The following is a 23,442-nucleotide window of genomic DNA, read 5'->3' as shown; positions in this document are numbered from 1 at the left end:
AGACATTTTTGTTTTTATTTAATTCCACTCAACAATCAACCAGAAATGATACCGCCAAGTTTTTTGTATAATGCCGACTATAAAACGTCCCTGTGAAGATTTGGTAGTAACAAAATCGTTGCAATTCAGTGTTGTTTACTGCTATGACAATTTGTAGTAAAACTTGTATGAAATGAAATGAAATGAATGAATAAAGTGAACAATCTGGTAACGGCGCCCTCTATAGTCATATAATATGTAGGGGTACGTAGTTGGATGATGTTCGTCAGTATGGATGATTACGACGATTACAGTGTGTATCCTTGGTGTACGATATTCATGGGTTAGACTAGTGTAAAGACTCCATTAAATGATTAAAAAAATTAGGGAATAAACTGTATATCTTTTATTAACGATTTTGTGTGCTAGGATAATTGCGTGATCTCTTACACGATTAGACCTATTATGAAATTACGAATTAACACATTTGGATTTCATCATGTCCATCACTTCCAGTACGACTTTCCTGCTTTCAGGGAACGTGCATGTCACAGGCATTGGTTTCATGTTGAACAAGAAGGTCATTGTGACTTTTTCACTTGGAGCTCCTGTCATTGACAGCGATAACGTATCCCGCGTCAGAGAGATGTCAGTGATTCGACCTGGAGACACCTTCACCCATTTGCTTAGCTCACCAAGAATTAACACGGTGTTATTTCTGTAAATGTAAGCATCATAAAATAATGTATGCAAATATGATTGAATGTCTCCAAGTAGCTTATGGAGGCCATATTAATTCTGAAGGCTCGCGCCTATTTTGTGTTCTAGGTTTTAGGCTATTATAGAAAGTCAGGAACCTAATTATAACAAAAGGAGTCCGTTACAATAGCTATTGTTATGCAATATGATAGATTTTAACCGAGCCAATGTAACTTGTTTGATTTGTTGAAAAGCCACGACGGACAACCCAGTCATTTAAAGGGTACCTTTGAGATCTCTTATCGTGATGCAATCGTATCGATCATATTTCCTTACCCTATTTTCATGACTGGTGTTGTGTGCCATAATTGGAAGTCTTTTGAACCAAATTTGTTTAGTCGTAATGGCATCTTCTCATCAAACGGTGCGACTGAATTGATTGGATCCATGTCATTGTATATCATTGATGACCGCATCTGGATATCCTGGAAATCATATATACAGGTAAATAATTTCCTATTGTCAGAGTTACTTAACCAATTCGTAGCTATTCATAATTTAAGTTAAAGCTAGTATTTATGTTGGTTGTACATCGTCTTATAAAGTGAAACGAAGAAAATAGTATCAACAGCTAACAAATCGTAAAATAGACCACTACAATCCAATGGAGTACGGTCTTAGTGTAGGACTGTTTCACTTCTTTATTGATTTGCATAATGTTTTTTATGTAATTTATTATTACATTATTACCAGTTTGTATGCAGCATGTAGGCCTACTTAATATGATTATTTTCTCCCGGTCCTTCAATTTTCTCGCAAAACAAGCCAATAGTATGTCCAAGTGATTTGACTACTTACCACCATCATTCTCAAATCTGCAGACATAGGTGTCAACTCTGTGGGACCTGTCACTTCGATGGCTAGAATGTGACCAAATACCATCTCTGACCTGCCGAATGGGATATCGCTAGTGGTTGACCAAATTATACCATTCACGTTGCTCATGCCAAATGCCATCTTTATATTAAAAAGAAAAGAGTATGTATGGAAAATCACATTTATACCAGTAGTACAAACATGATAGCCAATGTTATATTTCCACCATTCAAACATTCTATAGATATTGCATGCATTGTACGGATACGAACTACCAACATGATCAAATAGAAAACGATGATTTCAATCATTTTTTATCAATCAAACAAAAAGAAAACAAACAAAATAAAGGATGAATTAAACTTACGGTTTTGATGGATGCACTCAATGCCATAGCAGGACGACTTGGTTGCAATAGTTTGCCATCGGTATTGCAAGATCTGTAAAGTATAGGAAGAGGAGCTTAATTGCAGATTCCATATTTGTTCAATCTACCTTTTGGGCAATGGAGTATAATAAGAATAGAGAGTTCTCATTTCAGATTTGTTTTAAAATGTAGAACAATTTCACAGGTTACAGACAAAAGGATCCGTGTAACATGCATCTCAGTAGATCGGGACTCACCCCGGGGACTCAACATGTTTACCAAATTTGTCTTTCATGTTTTACCATTACTACAAAGATATCAGGACATTGGTATTACCTGTGATTGATACGATTTGATTGTGCTACCTGTTACAATGGTATTCTTAATTCAAATCGAAAAAGCTTATAAAGGCTAAGCAATTTGTGACGTATCACCTCATAATAAGTGTAGCATTGGCGTGGTCCAGCATATCACTTGGTCCTACTGGTCCCGTACTGAGAGTAGCAACAACAGATTGAAGCTGAGGGTTGGTCTCCATCTTTCCTGAAAAAGAAAATGTGATTCATAATGATAGTTTAGGTACGATTAACGCTGGAAAATTTGATTGATATAATTTATATATACTAAACCATGTAAACTGGAAATACATTTATTGCTAATGTTGTGCGAGAAAATATAACAAACTTTTAAGAAACTGACTATTCCAACCATCAGAATTCATAATGATTCTAAAAAAATTTAAAAGTATAAACAATAAAAAGATTAAAATAGCAATAATCAATCTACATGTATGTCATTGACAAGTATAGAGTAAATCAAATTACATGATTATTGTCGCACATTCTTTCAAAATTATATACAATAAAAGCCTATTCCTGATTTTAAAAAGTAAACTTCCTAGCTCCACATTCCCATACAAAACCTATTCAGTAGCATGTATACTGACCAGGCATATTGTTCGTATATTTCATCAAGAGAATAAGCATCCAATTACTTCACCCCACCCTAACCTACCCCATACGAATTAAAAGGATCATATTCAGGTCTCAAAACATTTTTACGCTTGTAGACACTTTCGTTTTCGACACACCTTTGTATGGACTGTCAGGCTGAGTGGACATAGTCCAGAAATTGTCTTTAAATGGACGAATCGCCAAAGCATGTAACATGATTGATGAAAGTCCGATGTTCCATTGCATATTACCAGGCTGATAATCATTACTGGCGCGAGACTGTGCATGATGAAAATTGGGAAAACAAACGAAAAAACATGTTTAAGCTTATAGACACTTTTATTATAGACACACCTTTGTAGGGACTGTCAGGCTGAGTGGACATAGTCCAGAAATTGTCTTTGAATGGACGAATCGCTAAAGCATGTAACATGATTGATGAAAGTCCGATGTTCCATTGCATATTACCAGGTTGATAATCTCCACTAGCGCGAGACTGTGCGAGAAATTTGTGAAAAAAATCACAATAGAAATAATATAAAATAAGGTGAGACAAAAATGGCAAATTTATCGTAGGTTCAACTTGGCTATTCACTTAAGGCAATGAATATAGATTTTCAAATCTAACCTACTCGGGTCTGTCTAATGAGGGAAATAGGCTGTTTCAACATGTTCGACACGTTAAAAAAATAATTGACTTCGATTGCGGGTACACTTATTGTATTTTACTGTTCACATTGTGACGCTTACATAACTATTTACGAACTTGGCTTTCAAAGTCTTTGAAATAAATAGATGAGTTGACATTTGATAAGCCCTCTGTTACTGCAGTGCAACCCCATAGTCTATCTACATGGAGGATGATTACACTTTTGCATTAACTTTGGTTTCAATTTTAAATCAAATAATACCAAAAAATATTATCAAACTTGCCTACAAGTGCTACAACCTACATAATATCACACAATTAAAACAACAACGGTGTTGCAAGTTGGGCTTTTAAAAGGTTTGACGTGATCTGCTGCATTATTTTTACTTATGTGAAACAACAGAGGGCGTACTGAATGTAAGCATGTGACATCACACACAACATTGCATTACCTGAGTAACAGTTGGCATTTGTACTGACTGCAACAAATGTCTCGCCATTGGCATACAGAATTGTATTGGCAAATCATTCATACTAGCTCCTGCACCTAGTGTGTTCATCCAGGTGCTGCCAACCATCGGATTTTGAGTTGTTGCGGACATATCTTCAAATTCTGTACTCAACCAATCCTGCAAGGAATAATTGCCGATTGTAAAATTAGGATAGTTGTCACGCGGGTTTATTGTAATATGTTAATAATGACCCTGATATTACTTACTATTTGCTGCTATTTGTGTTTTACATTAGCGTATTTAACAGTTTCAATTTAGTATTAAGTATTAATTTTAGTATTTGATTTGTATGTAATTGAAAGTACCTGTCGTATGTCCTATGCCTCAAGAACGGCCATACATAATACAGCTGGAGTAGGCCTAGTTGTTAATATAAAATTTAAACAAATAAATGACAAAAGAACGAAATAAAACACCGTCAACAGCTTTACTTCAATTAAAAACACTGAGAATATATCTTTTCCATACATACCTGTTCGTAAACAATGAGCCCCCATTCTCTTGAAGTAGAGAGTAGATAATTCCAAAACCCCTGTCAAGACAATCGGTAAATTAATCAAGTAACATTTCCACTGACGATATGAAGAAAATGGTGGTTCTGAAAAGAGTTGATTGTTCCTTATCCTTATCCGACATCAAATAGTTCATTTTCCAGGGCCACAATTTGTTCTCTATATGGTATAGGGGCAAACTACTGGGCAAGGGACACCTACTATGAACAACAATAGAGACAAGGAATATGCCGTCTACATCCAAACATCTAAATAGTTTTGTTTGAAAGAACTCAGATCGCTGATCTCGAAAGCTTGAAAGTTTTTAAACTATCAAACTTTCGAGATCAGAAGAGTTTTAAAAAACTCTCTGATAACAAACTAGATGCAAAATACTTTTGCAAAGAATTTGAAATTACACAAGATTATTTCAAACATAATGAGTGATTGTTACTATATTTTTAATACGTACCTCGTCCTGTGGAATAGCTTTCTTATTGTTAGGTTCAACTATAAAGTTCCATTCGCCACCATTTTTCTTGGCGTAGTCCGTGTCATTGGCCCTGTGAATAACAAAATGTAATGTGCTTTTTAAATAAGCCAGGTAAAATTACGAAATTTCGTCAACAAATCATCTAAAAACAGGCTGATAATGACCAATTGGATATATGAATGGTATCTTACCAAAATCGGTTGTGGGCGACGAGTGGTAAGCCCAAACGGTTGTAAAAATCTCTGGAAAGAAAACGATATACAGAATGGTCTGGATGATGTATTTCTTGTTTTGTTATAAAAAAAAATACTATCCACATTTTACCACAAACACAAAACCTATAGAAGAAATTGTGTTTTGCGTGATTGCAGACATAGATGTGCAGTCACTCATTCCCCCTAAAAACTGAATTTATGATTTTAATATACTTTTTTATCGTCATAGCAAAGATATCAAAATAGACGTGTTTTTCATTTACGATAGTTTTGTACTCACTGGAGCCCCTTTGGGAAGACATCTGGTCTTGATGTCCACTTTTTAACGCCACCCCCCACTCCTTTGTAGTACCACCACGAGTCAAGTTGAAAATACCTGTTACAAATTTGAAGTTATGAAAATATTTCAAAAATTAAGCTTATTTTCAAATTCAATGGTATTTTCAAATTCAACCAATATTTGTATTTCACATTGTCTGTCTCTACAATGCATATGTGAATACGTACTGAACAAATTACCTGTATGGAATGTTGAGACCATCAGAGTACTTTTTGACCTGCATTAAGGTTTCATCATAATTCATGTTTGGTGCAGTGTGGTAGTAGTAGTAAGCACCTGTGTATGGATCAAAATATTATATTATTAAACTTGCAGCACTCCAACAATTCATTTTTATACACAAATTCACTGGTGACTCGTTGCTAAAAGTAATGGAGCCTTGTAGCTGTATACAAACTATTTGCAGAAACTTAGCTATCGATTACCATTGGACTTCATCAGGCATCTGACTGATGATGGTGTGACCTCAGACGACAGAGAATGTCTTGTAATGCCGGGTCCCATGTGTGGCAATTAGAACCACGGCAACCACCACTCCTTATCCTATCCAGAATGATTGCGTCTTCTGGATTAAAGAAATGTTCTTATTGGTTCAACACTGCACACTTCTCTACTCCGGGCAGTCATCATACATATTAAGGAGGAAAGATGGTTCGAGAGAGGCGTTTAGAATCCATATGGGAGAAAGTCCCAGGGAGAGCGGAGATTCCGCTTCCAATTGTCATACGAATTGGACCCGACAGGGCCGGCATTACAAGACCTTCCCCGTCGCATAACGTCACACCATCGTCAATCAGGTGGCTGATGAAGTCCTATGATACCGGACGCAACACAACAAGTGAGATGCAAATCTCAGTGCCAGTTTTGATTAATTAAAAAAAAAACAATGACGCCTTATAAGGTCATATTCGTGCGTAGAAGGCAAAGTCTTACCATTATCAGTCCAATAGCCTAAGTAATTACTTGTAAAATCTGATTCTGCGTAATCTCGAGTCTTTCCATAGTGCTTCAGAAGCGTATTACCAAACTCCTCAACAGTCTAAAAGAAAAATGGTATGTGTGAATATGAAGAAAGGTATACTGGAGTAAAATACTTCTGGTATCATATCGGGACATCTCATACATTTTTGTGCTTTATATTTAGAAATAATTAATTGGTATGCAGATCACCAGCGTGCTATCTTCGGAGCAATGTCATTTTTTTTTTTTAAGATGAGCACTCTTAAATGTAGTTTTCAGTGAAGATGACTTTGGAAACTTCAACTGTTCGCAGAATATCCCAGTTCTAGGAATTATTTGTTTATTATGTTGTTTTATATACATAATCTACTTTTTATCAACTCATTTTAACTCATTATTTGAAAATAACAACACTCAACACTTGGCTCTCTCAAGTAAGACAATCGCATGGTAAGTCGAAGAAGAAAATTCCTATTATCTGGAAAACGCGTCATTCTTTGAAACAAATATATACAATACATGTATATTAAAGTGGTACGAAATAATACATATATGTATAAAGTGGTACAAAATAATAAAATAACAAATTTTCTTACGCGTTTTATGCCATGTCCAAATACAATGGCTGTTTCATAGTTGAAATCCCGTGGTATTTCTGTCATGGAACCCATTACACCCCAGTCTACCGTGTTGCTCTCCTTGTTGTAATACACAGACCCAGCCATAAATTCACGGAATGAAGACATGACCATTGTACGTTCGTTTTGATCAAAAAGAACCAGAGGACCACCGTTGATGCCAGATTCGATATCCATTGTGCCTTTTTCCCATCTGGAAAGGAATGAAATAAAAGAAACGAAGGCAAATGATCACGTGTTAAGCGTATACAAATGGTATGGGTTCAACCAACATGAAACATATTCGATTGATTTTAAGAGGCAAAGAAATGACTGCTTTTCAGCTTTTCAAGACGTCATGGCGTAAAACTGGTACAACTACAAAATTAATACAATTACAAAGAAAGTTAATCAACTATCGATGAGCTTTCTTTTTCACTTCCACAGCTAAATAAGCATACACACAAAAAAACAGAACAATCACAAAGTTGAGAACTTTTTTTGGGTTACACTATTTATAAAAATCTGGTACAGTCAAATAACATTGATTAGACAAAATAAGAAAGGCCACACTCAGATAAGGATATACATGTAATTATTTAGTTATTAACATACACATAATTAGTTTATAATTACTTTCCAATCTTGGAGCTATCTAGAAATGTCCCGCCATATGATATGTATCCGAGCTTTTCCTGACTTGTTCCGATTTGAAAGGTTGGGAAACCAGTGCAGACTTTGTTCTTATCGTTTACGCTAGTCCCAGTAAAGCCAACGTTCTTGAAGTCCTGTTGAAATAAAATAAACTGGTGTTAAAGCCATAATGTGTGATTTGCTTCACAGCGACCCCCTCAATTTTACTCGGATTTCTACTTTTTGCATAATTACAATGCCCAATGGTATACTAAAATACCACGTAAAAGACTAAGCCTGAAGTGCTTTAATGAAATCGCAATTTTCTTCGTTATACCTTATTTGTTTGGCTCGAAATTAGAAGAGGATAATGTAGCTTAATGTGATCAGTGAAAACAAACATTTAAATAGGAATCTATTCTTTATGCAAATCACACATTATTGTTTTAAATGTTTTAACAGTATCATTTAAAAGCATCATTTCTTTCTCAGTACAGTGCAGAAGGAATTGAATCGGTTTATATCGTCAGCATCATATTTCTCATCCCACTACCGCGTACCGTCATCGTCATTAATATCAAACAACAGCATCTGTGCATCCAAGAACGGGTTCAACATGTTCAAAATGATCTCTAAAAATCTGCATCATTAACATTACACAATGAATCTGGATTGACAACATACCTGACTAAAGACTACGAGAGATGACAATTTATAGGCCCTGATACTGGTAATCACAGTAGACTTGGTACATGGTGGAGGCTCCGCGATGGGCTCATCGTCAGGCTTTAACTCAAAATCGCAATCCTGTGCTTGCCATGTTGTACTTATAAATGAATACTCCCCCAGGTTGTCCCAACCTGACTCTACGTCGCCAAAATGTGTCTGATGAAGACTGCCTCCACTGGTTGTATACATTTTACCACGGGACTGGAAGAATGTTGCTCCATTATGTAGCCATGCTGAGCCATTCTGCGATATATGGTAGTTGCCATTGGATTGGACAATGATGGTGAGGTTATTTCCTGCTTTAAGGGTGCGTGTGATAACAGGTGGTGGCTCGGCTACAGGATCATCTTGTACTGGTGAAGATGATACGAGTATCGCTGGAACGAAACGTTATAAGAATCTGCAGTGATGTTTGATAAAACTGAAGGAACAACATGCGGCTCAAATGTCACTCTTGTGTGTAAAATGTATTGTCATCTTTCTCTTTTGCGGCGACGTCCTTGGTAAGAAAAATGCCTTTTTTATATGATCAAGATTACATGCAAATAATGGCAACATAATTATTATCTTTATTGATATGAATTTGGATTTCTTAAGGGATCTGGAATTAGCGTTTTGTTTCGACAATATTTTTGTGGGACATGAGAGCACATCGGACATACGAATTGCATTCTGAATTAATTTTCATTTTTTGAAATTCACGATGAATACAAATTTTATGACATATTATTAAAATTTGATATTTTTCACATTTTAAATATATAACAGTCCTCGAAGTAAATTTTAAACATCTAATGATGTATTCTTAAAGTGTATGTAGCTGAGAGGAAAAGTCGAAAAAGACCTTATTTTTTTGTGTTTTGGTGAAAAAAATCCATATCTTTAATACGAAAGGTCAAAATTTTCAATTGATCGTCGGCTTTTCATCCCACCTACATACACTTTAAGTACATATAATCAGATTTATAAAGTTTATTTCGAGTACTGTTAAATATCAAAAATATCAATTTTTAATCATGTGCCATAAAATGTGTATTACATTGCGAATTTCAAAAAATCAAAATTATTTGATATCAGGAGGACATTCTTCGTATTCAGAATGCAATTCGATATGTCTGATGTGCTCTAATGTCCCACAATAAATACTGTCCAAACGTTCATACCCCATCCCTTAAACGATAATTGTGTCTTTATAATCCCGTTCATATTTTATTATTATAGTCAACAAAAACAGGGTTTTTTTTTAGCTTACCAGCTGCCGTCAAAATAAGAACACATAAGTACAAGCCGTTCATCGCCATATTTGAAACGTTTCGGGCTCTCGGAAAAAGGGAAGTCACTGTAGCTCACAGAAGCTCCGGAACTACTGTGCACTTTCAGCAGGTCAATTCAGTAAACACAGACATTATGATTATATCCAAAATCACATGACAAGTTTACACTGTAAACCCTGGTATGGCAATGGATAAGATTTGTTGATAAAACAGAATCAACATTTTGATTGGTTACCGTATATACAATTGAGGGTGTTGTAGATTTGTTACTATTTGTTTTTGTATTGGATAGCTGAAAATTTCCAAAATTGTCAATTGATTTTAACAATGTTTTGCATCTACCATTTGACAGATATGTCTTTCACTTGCATCAACGCCACGCATGAACGTCAGTGGCGAAGTAAAAATATAAATTACAAAAGTTTTGACAGAAATTATGTATATTTATTATATTTCTATTTTAGGTTGTTTGTTTGTTGTACAAGATTAATTTTGAAAGTCCAGGTAAGCAGAATATTTATCAACTAGCTGTACCAAGGGTCGTCTCAATTGAACTTTGTAATTATATAATTATAGATATACGATCAGCTGCTTTCATCTTGCATTTTATTTGTTTGGATAGGCATGATAGGTGTTTTAAAAAATACAAATGTACGTTTTCCTAAAATACCAATAGCTAACAAAAAAGTTATTCCTTGTTTCTACCTATTTTCTGTATTTGCTGTCTGAAAAAAGTATTGGCGTAATTTCTAAGGACATAGTTTGAAGGTTGATGCTATACAATTCAATCAGAACACGACAATAATATAAAAATGAGTAAATTGTTAATTTAATGCCTCCCGGGGTGTGGGTAAGGGGGAGACTGGAAATCGAAGGCAAACCACAAGAAGCAACATAGACATTTTCCCCTATTTCCCTTCATGCACTATTCCAGGGGGTAATTCCGCCTGTCGGGTGTTGCAAAACACAAAACACGTGATACTTTTCAGAAATTTAAATCAGTAATTTATAAGAGTAAAAATTGCAATACAATTTTGAATTTTAACAAAACGATACAATTAAATTTAAAAAAAATACAATATTATATTACAGCATACCAACATGGTAGAATGTGACCGAACAAACCGGCATATAAAAGCGTAATAACCCAGGAGACGAGAGGTTATTTTTGACCAGCACTTGCATTCAGCAAGATCGCCGTACAACAGCATCTTGCTCCCATTGATGAACATTACTTTAAGCGTGATATGCTATGAATAGGTCAGGTTAATTAGCAAGTGCCGCTTCCATGAGTTGTTCTATGGTAGGTAGCCGGTTTGAGGACTGATGGCATTATGCACGGCCTCTCTTTTATTTATTGACTTCAATGAAACAAACGATTCGAACTAACATCTCTGACCTATTCGCTGAACGTAGTGCCCGTTAGTAACCATTGGAGCCTGGACTCATACACCTGTTCTGAATTTTGATATGCCATAGGCTTTGTTTTGTGATCATTTCGATCAGATGTTCTTAACAAAGAAAGCGTGATCCAGTTGACCTAGCAACGGTCATATTCTAACGTGCACTACGACACCGAATTCGCCGTAGAAGTGGCGTAATAATCAAATTAACTACCATAGCAATAGATTAATACAATTTTTCAATAGATCGCCCTGCACTACAAGCAGGCTGCACTCCTACAGGTGCGAGTAATCAGCATGATGCGTATTCTGTAGAATTACAATCCAGGTATTTATCCCTGTTCTTTGACATCTATGGTTCAATGCATAAGTGCCGCGTGAACGTTGTAGTGCAGGGCGATATAGTCAAAAATTATATTCATCTATTGCTATGGTTGCCTTACGTAACTTCTACAGCAAAACGAATGAGCAGCAAAGGGACCGTCTTATTGAGCAAACTGCATACGGACACAAACACGGTTCAATACCCCTTGGCGATCTTTAATTAAAAGAACCACGTGGGAGACATACATGGGTTCAGATGGGACGAGGAGCTCAAACAAAATGCTAAAGCCAGGCTAAAAGCATAATCATGCTGGTCTATGTGGAATGAGAAGTGAGTCGGGGATAATTATTAGAAACAGATCATGAATATAAAGAATCAGGAAAAGAATGCCACTCCCAACAATCAAGGGAACAATTTTACTGTCAGTCTTTGGCATGTTAGAGTCAGGAGGAAGCTTAATACTTAATCCAATCTTAACTGCCACTGAGGCTATCGTTTAATTAGCGGTTAAATAATACACTCTGTTACATTTAATATAAAACATGTTTTATTCAAGGTTTCCTATTTAATCATAATACAATCAGTTCACTAGACGCGTCATATAACACGGTGATATTATTTTCATGGTTGTAAAACTCAGTTCTTTGCTTTTTCACTAATAACTGCCTAAGTTGTAATACAACTAGCTTTTCCCATATCAACAACTTTAAGTATTACTTTTCTGCTTTCAGGAAACGTGCACGTTACAGACATTGATTTCATGTTGAGCATGAAGGCCATTGTCACTTTCTCATTGGCAGCTCCTGTCATTGACAGTGATAGCGCCTCCTGTGTCAGAGAGATGTCAGTGATTCGATCTGGAGACACCTTCACCCACTTACTAAGCTCACCAAGAATCAACACAGTGTTGTTTCTGTAAATGTTAATAATAACATAATATTATTTTTATATTATCTACAACTTCTAGGGAAAATAGCTCCAAAGAAAGGAATAAGATTAATTGGGTTAATTATAATGAAAGATTACGTTTTTCTATATTTTGGATAGGAGAATCAATTATTTTTTTATTTGAAATACGATTTTAATATTATATAGTGTTTTAGAGGCAAGTACAACATAGCTTCAATATCGCACCTCAGTTTCATGATTGGTGTCGTGTGCCATAACTGGAAATCTCTATCGGTCAATGGTTGCAGTGTTAAATGCACCTTTTCGTCAAACTGAGCCACAGAATTGAGTGGATCGTTGTCACTGTATACCATGGAGGGAGGCATCTGAAATAACAATACGTAATTAATGTATGTAAGTTAATTTTTCTTTGCTATAAGCGAGGTAGCACACTTTAATAGAAACTTCTGAATTTGTATATTATTGTCAAGGGTGACAAAAACCGAATGGGTTTCCTTAACACTTTAGCTCGTACTCTCAGTACGAGTGTACATATTGTGTGTTTGTTGTTTTATTTCAGACTAAGACAAAGACAAAAGGTAAACCCAAAGCATCTACTGTTATTTGTTTAGATGTTGCATTTTTGTGACGTGTATAGAAATATATACATGGAGTGGGCAAATATAGTATTTGAAGTTGCAATATCAATCTTAGTTTCTTAAGTATCAAATCACATCAAAATCAAAACAGTGAAAAAACAATATCATTGTGTTTATATCATTCTTTAGTTCTTATGAAGTCTACATCGTTGAAGGAAATCCATCTCAAAATCAGTGATTTGTTTTGTACCTCACCTACCATATTTGATCCTAAATCTGCAGATGACGGAGTCAGCATCGTAACTGAGCCAACCTCAAGCACAAGTACGTGACCAAACACAATCTTGCTCATCCCGTAAGGAATTTCACTATATGTGGACCAAATCATTCCACTTAGAGCTTTTGGTGTACCGTTTCCAAATGCTAACTACAGAAATTAAAAAAGATAAAAAATAAAACTATTACAAGTACATTTTACATAATGTATCACCCAATATGCTTAAAAATTTCAATATTATGTTCATATTAAGGAGCGTACCATGTTACAGTAGATAGAGTATTTGTTTGTAGTGCAAATGGTTCAGAACTACAGGCCACCCGCACGTGCTTTGACAAACCCGTCCTTCGGAGAGGACATTCCCATGTATGGTAACTGGGTTTGTACTTTACTTTTTATTTTACGGGTTGTATTTTAAATTAATTTGAATATTGTAAGATTGGGTTGCTTTTTAAAAATACCGCTAGGATGCTTCCAGTCACTGTCATTGCTGGTCGACTAGGCTGGAGAAGTTTACCCTCGGCGTTACAAGATCTGAAAAAATAGAATAATAAATTGCTTTATAAATCTAATACGAACACGTGTAACTTATTTGATTACGGGTTTATCTTTGTATCTTCCTCATGTCAGGTAACATGCTCATTTTCCTCGCATTCCTTGCGATAAAACAAATTGAACAAATGACAGACAGCACAGCAACAAATCTCAATAACTTTGAGGAATTTAAGTTTCCCTTTATCAAACGATGTCATTACTATCAATCATTTATCCATAAGTGGTTTAAAAGCTATAGTGTTGCTATTGGTGGTGGCTTTAGCCATAAAATGTATCATTCCCTTGTCATTGCTTATGCAGAGACGTGCTACGTGTGTTTGTCCAGAAAAACGATGTGTTTTCTTGTCAAAGTCATTTGTGAATCTCTTCTGCCATTAGATTCTCCTGTTTTTATGTTTTCAACTATTTTAGACATCTAGAATGGTTTGTTGTTCAGGTGGCACGAATTCTACCTTTAATACCACTGATACATATCATTCTATTAAGGTCTCTTTCAAAACTCTGCTCAGTTTTAAATATGGAATATTGAATAGAAATAGTTTTACTACATTTTCTGAGCTCTATAAAAGGGCAAAACTTAGTTCTATATAGAATATAAAACATTTCTCCTTTGTGACATTTTTGAAGAACAAAAGAAATATAAACAATTTTTAAAAACGTTTATCTAACACTCAATAGCACCTCATAATAAGTGTAGCATTAGCGTAGCCAATCATATCGCCTGGTCCTACGGGTCCCGTGCTTAATGTCGCTACGACTGATTGAAGTTGAGGATTTGTTTCCTGTAAGCCTGAAAAAGAAAACCCGCGAGAATAATAAGCCAGATAAAAAAAATATTGAGCCGTCGTTTTATATTTCATGCAGTTTATTGGTTTATCAATAAACTGCTCAAAATCTCGGTAATTTGATATGAACTATATTGATAATATTGTAATTATATTGTCAGTCAGATGCTACCTTTTCTGGTTTTATTGCTTGTGTCAAAACACTTCTTGGAAGTATTGCTCATGAACACGTATCAATGATGAACATTCACCTTGATTTTTTTTTACGTTTTTGTTTTAAATGGAAAATTGATATTTACGTAGGTGGGATGGTTACATATTTACACTGAAAATATCTAAATGCCCTAATCATGTGTTGACGTCTATGGCAAGCTAAGCGGCTCAGAACGTGGGACTAGCTACGCGCAGCTTCTTTCTCGTTACGTGCAGCTTATTAACCAATCAGATTCGCGGTTTTAAACACGTGGAGCTGATGTAAACATCCTCTCTCACAAATATTACGTTGTTCATTTTGTAAATGAAAATATCTGTAGTATATCAGCAAAAAATGGTATAGGTGCTATTAAAGTAATATCTGAACAGAATGATGATTGTTCTATATTTAGGGGGCTATCATTTTCTTCGGAAGGGGGTCCCAAATATAGGAGGTCATATTTTTTGGAAAGCAAAATAAGGGGAGGGGTCATAAATTGATAATAACAAAATGTAGGGAGTCATAAGATGTGTTTATTGTATTCAAACAGATTGTTTTCAATACAATTTTAGCCTGTCTAGGGGGTAAGGTGTATCGGTGGTGGGAGCCGGGGTCATAACATTTTGATGCCAAAATAGTTAGGGCCGCAATTTTATCGACGCCGACTTTTTGTAAATTTAGGACCCCCCCCCCTTCCGAAATTTACTGACCCATTACTCTCTCCATATTTACACAGTGGCATGTGATATCGCTTTCCCTGCAATATCTTTACACAGCGCTTTACATCAGTAGTAGTTGTTGTTTGACCTTCATATCCCCTGCACGGCTAATACAGAACACGGTGTAAACTTGGAAATACCATACTAAATAAATATGCTTTGTGTCATTTTAGCCAGGCATTAGCAACATGTTCTCTTGACACGTGCTGTGATTTGGCCTCCTTACCCGCTCGTTATCTATGCTAATTCTGTAAATTAATTACAAGATAATAATTGTGAAAGAGGATACCTAGCACTATACTACGCGCAGCTAACGACCCAACCACGTGATTAAATTTGACTATTTTGATTAGTCAAACAGCTGCTCGTAACGAGAAAGAAGCTACACGTAGCAGTTCCACGTTTTTGGGCCCCTTGGCTTGCCATAGACGTCTTAGCCTTTTAGCGCACTATTATGATTATACAAAGTGTCCCATAAAAATGGCAAATAGAAAATGAACCGCATTTTGTGATGGTACAACAAAACAATGTAATTTTTTCAGATATTATTTTATTTATTCATCTTCTTGTAAGTTTCAACTCCGTAGTTTAGGCAACTTAACTTCGGAGCGCAAGATGACAACCTTGACAGGGGTGCAAAAAGTGACTAAATATCGCACAACGAAAATTGAACACAAGCACGTCTTTTGAGTTTCCATTATTTAAATTTAACTTTTCGTATTGAAGATATAAATTTTATTCCCAAAAGACTTAAACAATTTCAGGTCTTTTGAGGACTACTACTTTTGTCTACTTCGAGGACTGTTAAATTCTAAACATATCAATATTCAATAATAGAATACGGTACGTATTATATCACGAATTTCAAAAAATTCAAAATATTATTTGATATTAGAAAGGCATTCCTCGTTTTCAGAATGCAATTTGGTGTGTCTGTATGTGCTGCCAGGTCCCACAAAAAATACTGTCCAAACGTTGCTATCCAATTCCGAAAGAAAACAAGACAGCGAAACATACCATAAATATTCCCTGGTTGTGTTTTAGTTGTCCAAAAAGTATCCTTAAAAGGTTTTATACGAAGAGCATAAAACATGATGGATCCTACTCCAATGTTCCATTGGGAGTTTCCCGGCTGGTAATCTATACTAGCTCGTGACTAAAAACAAAAGAAAAACAAAACACAAACAAGCAAATGCCAAGTGAATTCTTAAATTTACTAGAAAAAAATGGTTTGAAAATAATCGCCACATTTGCAAACAATTAGTAGCTGATTTATGGCGTCAATTCCAAAACAAATATTACATTAACCCGGGTCTAAGACTATTTTTAATAACACGTCTAGGAGGAGAGGGGTTAGTTACAATGGATGGGCCATCACAACATATAACATAATTGACCAAAACCTTGAAAATGGCTGATAGAAACTTATAGGCAGTTTTGAAATCACTAAAGACCAAAAACGTTAGATTAGTGAGCATATTTAATCATATTAATAAGAATGTCAGTTGTGAAAGTTCCGAGTATCTCAAGCTTTTGTCTATATTTAAGTATGGGGAAATGAGAGTACAAAAACATTCCGCTTTGGATTTTAGATTTTAAATTCTTCACAAGCTTTAAAACATACTTTTGAATATAATATGTAAGCCTATTCATGGCCACACAGGATGAGCACAATAACATCGAGCCATTTGGCGGTTTATATTTGAGTGTTGCATGGCGTCAGGACACATATCTGGAGCGGTACCTACCCCCGTTGTGTAAGTAATAATATAATGCATTAATTTGTAACTCCCTTTCTCGGTCTACATAATAAACATCTCAAAAAAGTAACTAACCCCTCTTAAATAATGGCCATTATTCAAAACGGGCTATTGTATTACAAATCTGTAAAATGCGTTGGAAGCAGAATTTATTTCTGCGCATTTTGACATCTCATTTGATACGATAGCCCAGAAAACAATAAAACACATGATGCAGTCATGTCTACAGTTGAATTCATCTCGACCTTTGCAGGACTCAAACCCCATTAAAAGCTATTAAACCAAGATAACACTCATTGAAGCAGCTCAACTGATTAAATCAGATCTTCTCTGGTTGTGTACAAGTGTCTGTTTTCAATGTGCGACATCGCAATAAAGCTGGTATTACAGCTTCAGTTGGGTAACCGATTATAAAGGAAAAGAAAGGAAACAATGGTATGTGTACCATTGTTCACGAAATGACACAAAGACCTGCTTTTTGTTAACCAGCATTCTTCAAAATGAGCAACATAATGATTGTTGACTTAACACAGTTTGGAAATAATTTCTTCATATTTTTGGTGTTATCTGTCGTTTACATATCCTTCCTAAAACACAAAAGTGCGACCCTCTCCAAACATCTAAATTAGCTAAAAATTTAGGACATGTTACAAAACTTTATTTTCTAGAACCTATTTAGAATAATTTAAATGTAGCTTTTACCGTTTTTTTGTGGCATCCTTCAGAAGTGAGCGGTCCGATACCAATATTTTCGGTCAAATCTCCATTCAATTAACACGGGGAGTTGGCTAGCTATGCCTTGCCCTCACTCATATTTTACAAAAGTGCGACCATTTCTGAACATCTAACCTAGCTGTAATTTTAGGTCATGTTAGAGAAATATATTTGCTAGAAGTTTTGGAGAATAAATAAAATATTGGCTGGTTATTTTTCACACAGTGATGTTAACTAGGCAAGTGTCCATTCTCCCAACATACATCATTTGTTGAGGTCACACGTCAATGGTGAGAGCACTGTGTATTGTGTATAGGAAAACGGACAGTAACTGCAGTATGACCGGTCAATTTAATGTAGTGAGGTCCAGATTTGAAAGTTTTTACTTACTGAAATCACTTTTTACGATTTTGCAATAATGTGTTGTATTAACTTGTATTGTAAGAACAGAAATAGTAACATTCGCTGCATGAAGTATGCGAAGTGAAGAAGGCTAATTCTCTTTACCTGAGTAACAGTCGGCATTTGCACAGATTGCAACAAAAATCTCGGCATTGGTTGGCAGAATTGTATGGCAATGTCACTCATAGCTGCGCCTGCTCCCATGGTGTTTAACCATGTCTTGGCAACCGATATATTTTGTAACGTAGACGTCATTTCTTCAAATTGCTTTGCTAACCAATCCTGTTATGCACAAAAGACGTAACGTTTGCTTTGATTTAGTGTTGTGGTATATAGGAGGTTTTGTCTTTAATAGCCCAACAGTCTAAACGCAGGACAACCGTTCTTTTGTTCTGCTTAGTCGCGCTAAAAGTCGATCGATACATGTTAAAATCAGCACAATTCCGAGATACACCTTTTTGCTATGAAATTTATTTTCTCGGTCAAATATAAAGCAATTTTTTTTTTTCTTCAGTAATGTCAAATAAAAACATAGTGCTTGGATGAACATTTTTTTTTTAAATCCAAATTGTGTCTTTTAGTGTGATATTTTTGATTTTTATAGGCCTTTAGTTCGCCCGTGAGCTTTTTGCAGAATTCATTTTTTAGCGTCTCAAACTAATATAGTTTGCTAAAGAAAGATATTTCCCACACATCGTGTGGGTCTATATATTATAGTTTTGTCAGAATTTCCGTTTTTATTTTACCCTTTTCCCCTTCATGCTCCGAAAATGTCAAACTTAGTACTTTACCTCGAGAGCAACCAGCACAAATAATCGATATTTCAGTTGTTGTCAACCCAGGTCCCTTTTCCATTGAAAACCAGGATTGCCTGACCAGCGATTTGGTAGCCCAAATCCCCAATTCTGGTAAATGAGGTGGATTTTGGAAATTTGCTCCCGTGATAGCCTGCAATTTCAATTTATAGGGGCTATGGATTCCATGATTATGAAAACCATTTTGTCTGTTTGTTTGTTTATTTATTTACCTAGGATGAGGTCCATGGGAAAATCCACTGTCCAAACCTAGAAAAATTCGCGTGTTATTAGAGGGATTTTAATTTTCTGTCCCTCCTATCTCCAGGTGAATTTTGAATGACCCCCCCCCCATCGCGGGTTGGCATTTTCATTACACCCTTCAGACTTGCGTTCGGGTTTGTGTAGGCCTATTTGTCATAATTTAGCGCTATAGGACCTACTTTCTAAATGAATAGCTATAGCCGTGCTATATAAATATTATAAGGTACCGGTATGTAATATTATGTAGGCCTATGGGGGTGGGGTGGGTACTCAACACATTTGAACCATGACTTACAATGCAAGGCTCAATGTTACCATAAATGATTTTTCCTTTAGGTCATTATAATAGGTTGTTATAAACTTCCGTGTTTAACCTTGTATTGTTTTGGCTGCTTCATTATGACTTTCGGTGGGTTTAAGCAATTTCAAACAAACACAAACAAAAGGCACTATACCGAAACACTAGGTAATTTCTTTGCTATATCGAAGTTCTGGCAAAACTGTATCCAGGCCGGGCACCCAGAGATATCGATCCACAATGCTAGTATTTCACGCGTGGATTTGAAATTTTTTCAGCTGGTATTCAAAAATTATGGAATCAAAACGGAAATTCTGACAAAACTATAATATATAGACCCACACGATGTGCTTTACAGAGGTGGGAAATATCTTTCTTTAGCAAACTATATTAGTTTGAGACGCTAAAAATGAATTCTGCAAAAAGCTCACGGGCGAACTAAAGGCCTATAAAAATCAAAAATATCACACTAAAAGACACAATTTGATGCTTAATTTTAACACCAGGATTTAAAAAAAAAAATGTTCATCCAAGCACTATGTTTTTATTTGACATTACTGAAGAAAAAAAAAAATTGTGCTTTATATTTGACATAAAATTTCATAGCAAAAAGGTGTATCTCGGAATTGTGCTGATTTTAACATGCATCGATCGACTTTTAGCGCGACTAAGCAGAACAAAAGAACGGTTGTCCTGCGTTTAGACTGCCAAGACATTGTCAATAGAATGTAGTTTTGCCCCATTCATAGTAATATCAACAGCGCTGCGAGAGAGCTTCTGCCCGTTTGTTTTGCCACAACATTCCGTTCATTAAACTCCCGAGCAACAGAAACTATGAATGAACATCTGCATTTCTTAGCCTACTCATTTTAGCCGACTTATAAAGAACTGCAAAAGAAACGAGAACAGCGAAGTGCAGCGGTTAAGGTCTTTGCAAGAAGTCCCAGGTTCGATGCCCGGTGGAGGCAAATGTCACAAAATACCCGCTCTCTACCGCGTTTGAATTGTGGGTCAGATGCAGTGAATGACACAGACCTTGCCGTCAGTTCCGGACGTCTGGCTGCCTGCACAAACTGCGCTGGGCATAACAGTGTCTGACATTAAACTATGAAAAGTTAAATAAAAAATAATAAAAAATAATAATGAAAAAATGATGTTGTTATTACAAACCTGTTCATACATAGCGAGACCCCATTCCTTTGAAGTAGACATCAAATAATTCCAAAAGCCCTGTTAAATTATAAGTAATATACATAACAAATTTTTTTACTACAAACACGCAACCAACACCTACAAAATTGAAGATTCAATTGATTCGCTGTCTTGAAAATGAATTAATCTACATAATTTGTGTGGGTGCGTGAGCTAAATATAATAATGTGGATCTTCTTTACCAAGGTCACAGCAAGTACAGCAACTCATACACTAGCTATTATATTTATACATAACCCCGATTGATCTGAGACGTGTTGCCAATGTTGCATTCGATATTATACATATATTGCACTTTCATTGTGACTAATAATAATATACACCCTTTTCATGATTATTAATACTTGTGATAAACATATGTATAATTTCGAGTTCAAGTGAATGCGTTCATCATGATAATAACATTATTTTTATTTATCACAAATTGACTATGGCATTGTCTATCCACCATCAGTGGAGTATCTAAATAATACAAGCTGTTCTGATTGAGCTTGACGAGCATTTAGCCTAATTGATATAATAAGACATCAAAAACATAAACACGATAGCAAATAAAGGGACTATAATAATCATTATCTGTTTCTCGGAGTAGACAAAATTTCAAAATGACCTGCCAAAAGTGCCCCCCCCCCTCTTGTGATGCAAAAACCCCTTCCCTATCTCGGCATGCTAACACTTGCTCACGATCTCGACATGTCACCCCCATTGGACTTTGCAGATGCCAAATGTGCCCACCTACCTCGTCTTGTGGGATAGATTTCTCTTTCTCCACAATAAAGTTCCATTTTCCTCCATTAGTCTTCGCATACTGAGTATCACCGGACCTATTAATTAAAGAAAATTGAATCATAATTCTGTTATCCTTTTTCATAATCAAACAAATATGAGATAAAAAAAAATACCAAAGGTAACAGGTCTTATGGACCACAAATTGATATAAACATCTCAAAAAAAGTAACTAAACCCCCTTAAATAATGGTCATTATTAAAAAAAACGGGCTATTGTATTACAAATCTGTAAAATGCGTTGGAAGCAGAATTTATTTTTGCGCATTTGGACACCTCATTTGACACGATAGCCCAGAAAACAATAAAACACCGTTCAATTTAACGTAGCGAGGTCCAGATTTAAAAGTTGCACTTACAACATTACAAAAAACACTCAGATAACATTACACAGATTTCCTTCCATTATACTGAATACAAATCAATAGAATCTACTGCTACTTTCAAATCTTGGGATTGATTTAAAGGCTTAATGTACGATTTCCTTCAAATTTTAAATTTGTCATTATACACTCAAAATTCTGAAATAATACTAGTAATAATTATCGGGAATGGTTTCTGTTAATTTTGAGCTGAAATAACGAGGTATAAAGTGAAAGAAACACTGCTTGTTATTTTGGCCGTTTAACACGCAGTTCTATGGGAGGACATAAAGTCAATTATGACTTTATGTCGAACTTTGCTCTGTTTACCTACAAACACAAGAAATTTGGCTGATTCCATTTAGGTGCAAGTTGTGACATGTGTAAACATTACAAATATGCCAAAAAATCAGGTTTGAAAAAAATTTACCAAATTCATATTATAAGATCGTACATTATGACTTTAAATGTATGCTGCGGCGTCAATATTTAGACAATTGCTACAAATGAGGTGTCAAAAATGCGCAGAAAGACATTCTGCTTCCAACGCATTTTACAGATTTGTAATACAATCGCCCGTTTTTGAATAATGACCATTATTTAAGGGGGTTAGATATTCTATTGAGATGATTATATTTGTGTGGGTTGGGTACCGGGTGTGTGTTTATGGGGTGGCAGTAAAGGTGGGGCGTAAAGTGCAGTGATAGGTGTTCATTTATGTAATAATTGGATTACGCGTTGGTGTGTGCGTTTGGAGAAATCGGGTTGTTATGTGTGCTTCTTTGTGTATACTGTGACCTTGATATTAATAATAAAATAGTATTGACATGAGAAACTAACCCACGTTTTTCAGACATTGGTTCTCCATGAGAATGGAAAACATGAATTTTTCTGTATGCGTATAGTTACCAAATCTGTAACATATCGAACAAACCATCACTGATCTGAATCTAAAAAATTTTCCTTCTCATAGTTTCATTAACAATGCATTTGGAATAATAATATGGTAGGTTGGGGGATGTTAACAAATTCACTTTTAGAAATGTAAAATCATATTTAACTGCTTTGTTAAGTGAATTTCACATACTTACTCTCAATATTACCTACCAAAATCGGTTATGTGCAGCTAGTGGTAATTGAAGACGATTCCGGAAATCTCTTGAATGTGAAAAAATAATTTAAAAATATGACAAATCAAATATCAATTTTGAATTAATATTGTACTCGATTTGATGTATCCAGGCCATGTTGAATATAGTAAATTTTCTAGAGTAGTGTTTTCTTAATCAAGACTTAGTGATAATGTCATGAAGTTAAAG

General features: G+C 35.5%; 2 protein-coding genes across 5 annotated transcripts in view; both read right to left on the bottom strand.

The window, feature by feature from the left end:
• On the bottom strand, nucleotides 1-9,949 carry LOC140152866 (uncharacterized). 2 transcript variants are annotated; one of them, XM_072175392.1, is made up of 17 exons: nucleotides 9,766-9,949; nucleotides 8,469-8,890; nucleotides 7,788-7,939; nucleotides 7,131-7,365; nucleotides 6,508-6,613; nucleotides 5,754-5,850; nucleotides 5,515-5,610; nucleotides 5,211-5,261; nucleotides 4,999-5,089; nucleotides 4,508-4,567; nucleotides 3,976-4,152; nucleotides 3,229-3,370; nucleotides 2,356-2,464; nucleotides 1,922-1,994; nucleotides 1,537-1,695; nucleotides 1,015-1,163; nucleotides 1-697 (listed from the first exon to the last, which is right to left on the bottom strand). In XM_072175392.1, exons 1-17 carry the CDS (start codon nucleotides 9,812-9,814, stop codon nucleotides 451-453), a joined length of 2,415 nt encoding a protein of 804 aa, XP_072031493.1. In that variant the 5' UTR covers nucleotides 9,815-9,949; the 3' UTR covers nucleotides 1-450. The 2 variants fall into 2 exon arrangements, with proteins under 2 accessions (XP_072031493.1, XP_072031494.1); XM_072175393.1 differs by lacking the exon at nucleotides 3,229-3,370 and adding an exon at nucleotides 3,012-3,153.
• A 2,058-nt stretch (nucleotides 9,950-12,007) lies between these two features.
• LOC140152863 (uncharacterized) overlaps nucleotides 12,008-23,442 on the bottom strand; it is a 40,478-nt gene continuing 29,043 nt past the window's right edge. For 2 of the 3 annotated variants that reach the window (XM_072175388.1, XM_072175389.1), the window contains exons 9-18: nucleotides 23,231-23,281; nucleotides 21,715-21,799; nucleotides 20,934-20,993; nucleotides 18,513-18,689; nucleotides 16,549-16,687; nucleotides 14,516-14,624; nucleotides 13,741-13,813; nucleotides 13,262-13,429; nucleotides 12,650-12,789; nucleotides 12,008-12,428 (exon numbers count right to left, since the gene is read on the bottom strand). In XM_072175388.1, coding sequence (XP_072031489.1) covers nucleotides 12,182-12,428; nucleotides 12,650-12,789; nucleotides 13,262-13,429; nucleotides 13,741-13,813; nucleotides 14,516-14,624; nucleotides 16,549-16,687; nucleotides 18,513-18,689; nucleotides 20,934-20,993; nucleotides 21,715-21,799; nucleotides 23,231-23,281 — 1,249 coding nt within the window. In that variant the 3' untranslated portion in view covers nucleotides 12,008-12,181. The remainder of the gene's footprint in view (nucleotides 12,429-12,649; nucleotides 12,790-13,261; nucleotides 13,430-13,740; nucleotides 13,814-14,515; nucleotides 14,625-16,548; nucleotides 16,688-18,512; nucleotides 18,690-20,933; nucleotides 20,994-21,714; nucleotides 21,800-23,230; nucleotides 23,282-23,442) is intronic. The other variant, XM_072175390.1, reaches the window with a different exon arrangement.

Source organism: Amphiura filiformis, chromosome 5, assembly GCF_039555335.1.
Source record: "Amphiura filiformis chromosome 5, Afil_fr2py, whole genome shotgun sequence".
In the NCBI taxonomy this organism is placed as follows: Eukaryota; Metazoa; Echinodermata; class Ophiuroidea; order Amphilepidida; family Amphiuridae; genus Amphiura; species Amphiura filiformis.
This window is presented reverse-complemented; position numbering and strand designations above follow the sequence as displayed.

Bases quoted from the DNA above. Each gene is read 5' to 3' on its own strand.
- LOC140152866 (XM_072175392.1), bottom strand. From the start codon at position 9,814: ATGGCGATGAACGGCTTGTACTTATGTGTTCTTATTTTGACGGCAGCT. The intron at 4,568-4,998 runs GTACGTATTAAA...TTGTCTTGACAG, and splicing joins AAGCTATTCCACAGGACGAG to GGGTTTTGGAATTATCTACT. The intron at 4,153-4,507 runs GTATGTATGGAA...TATTCCTTGCAG, and splicing joins GGCTCATTGTTTACGAACAG to GATTGGTTGAGTACAGAATT.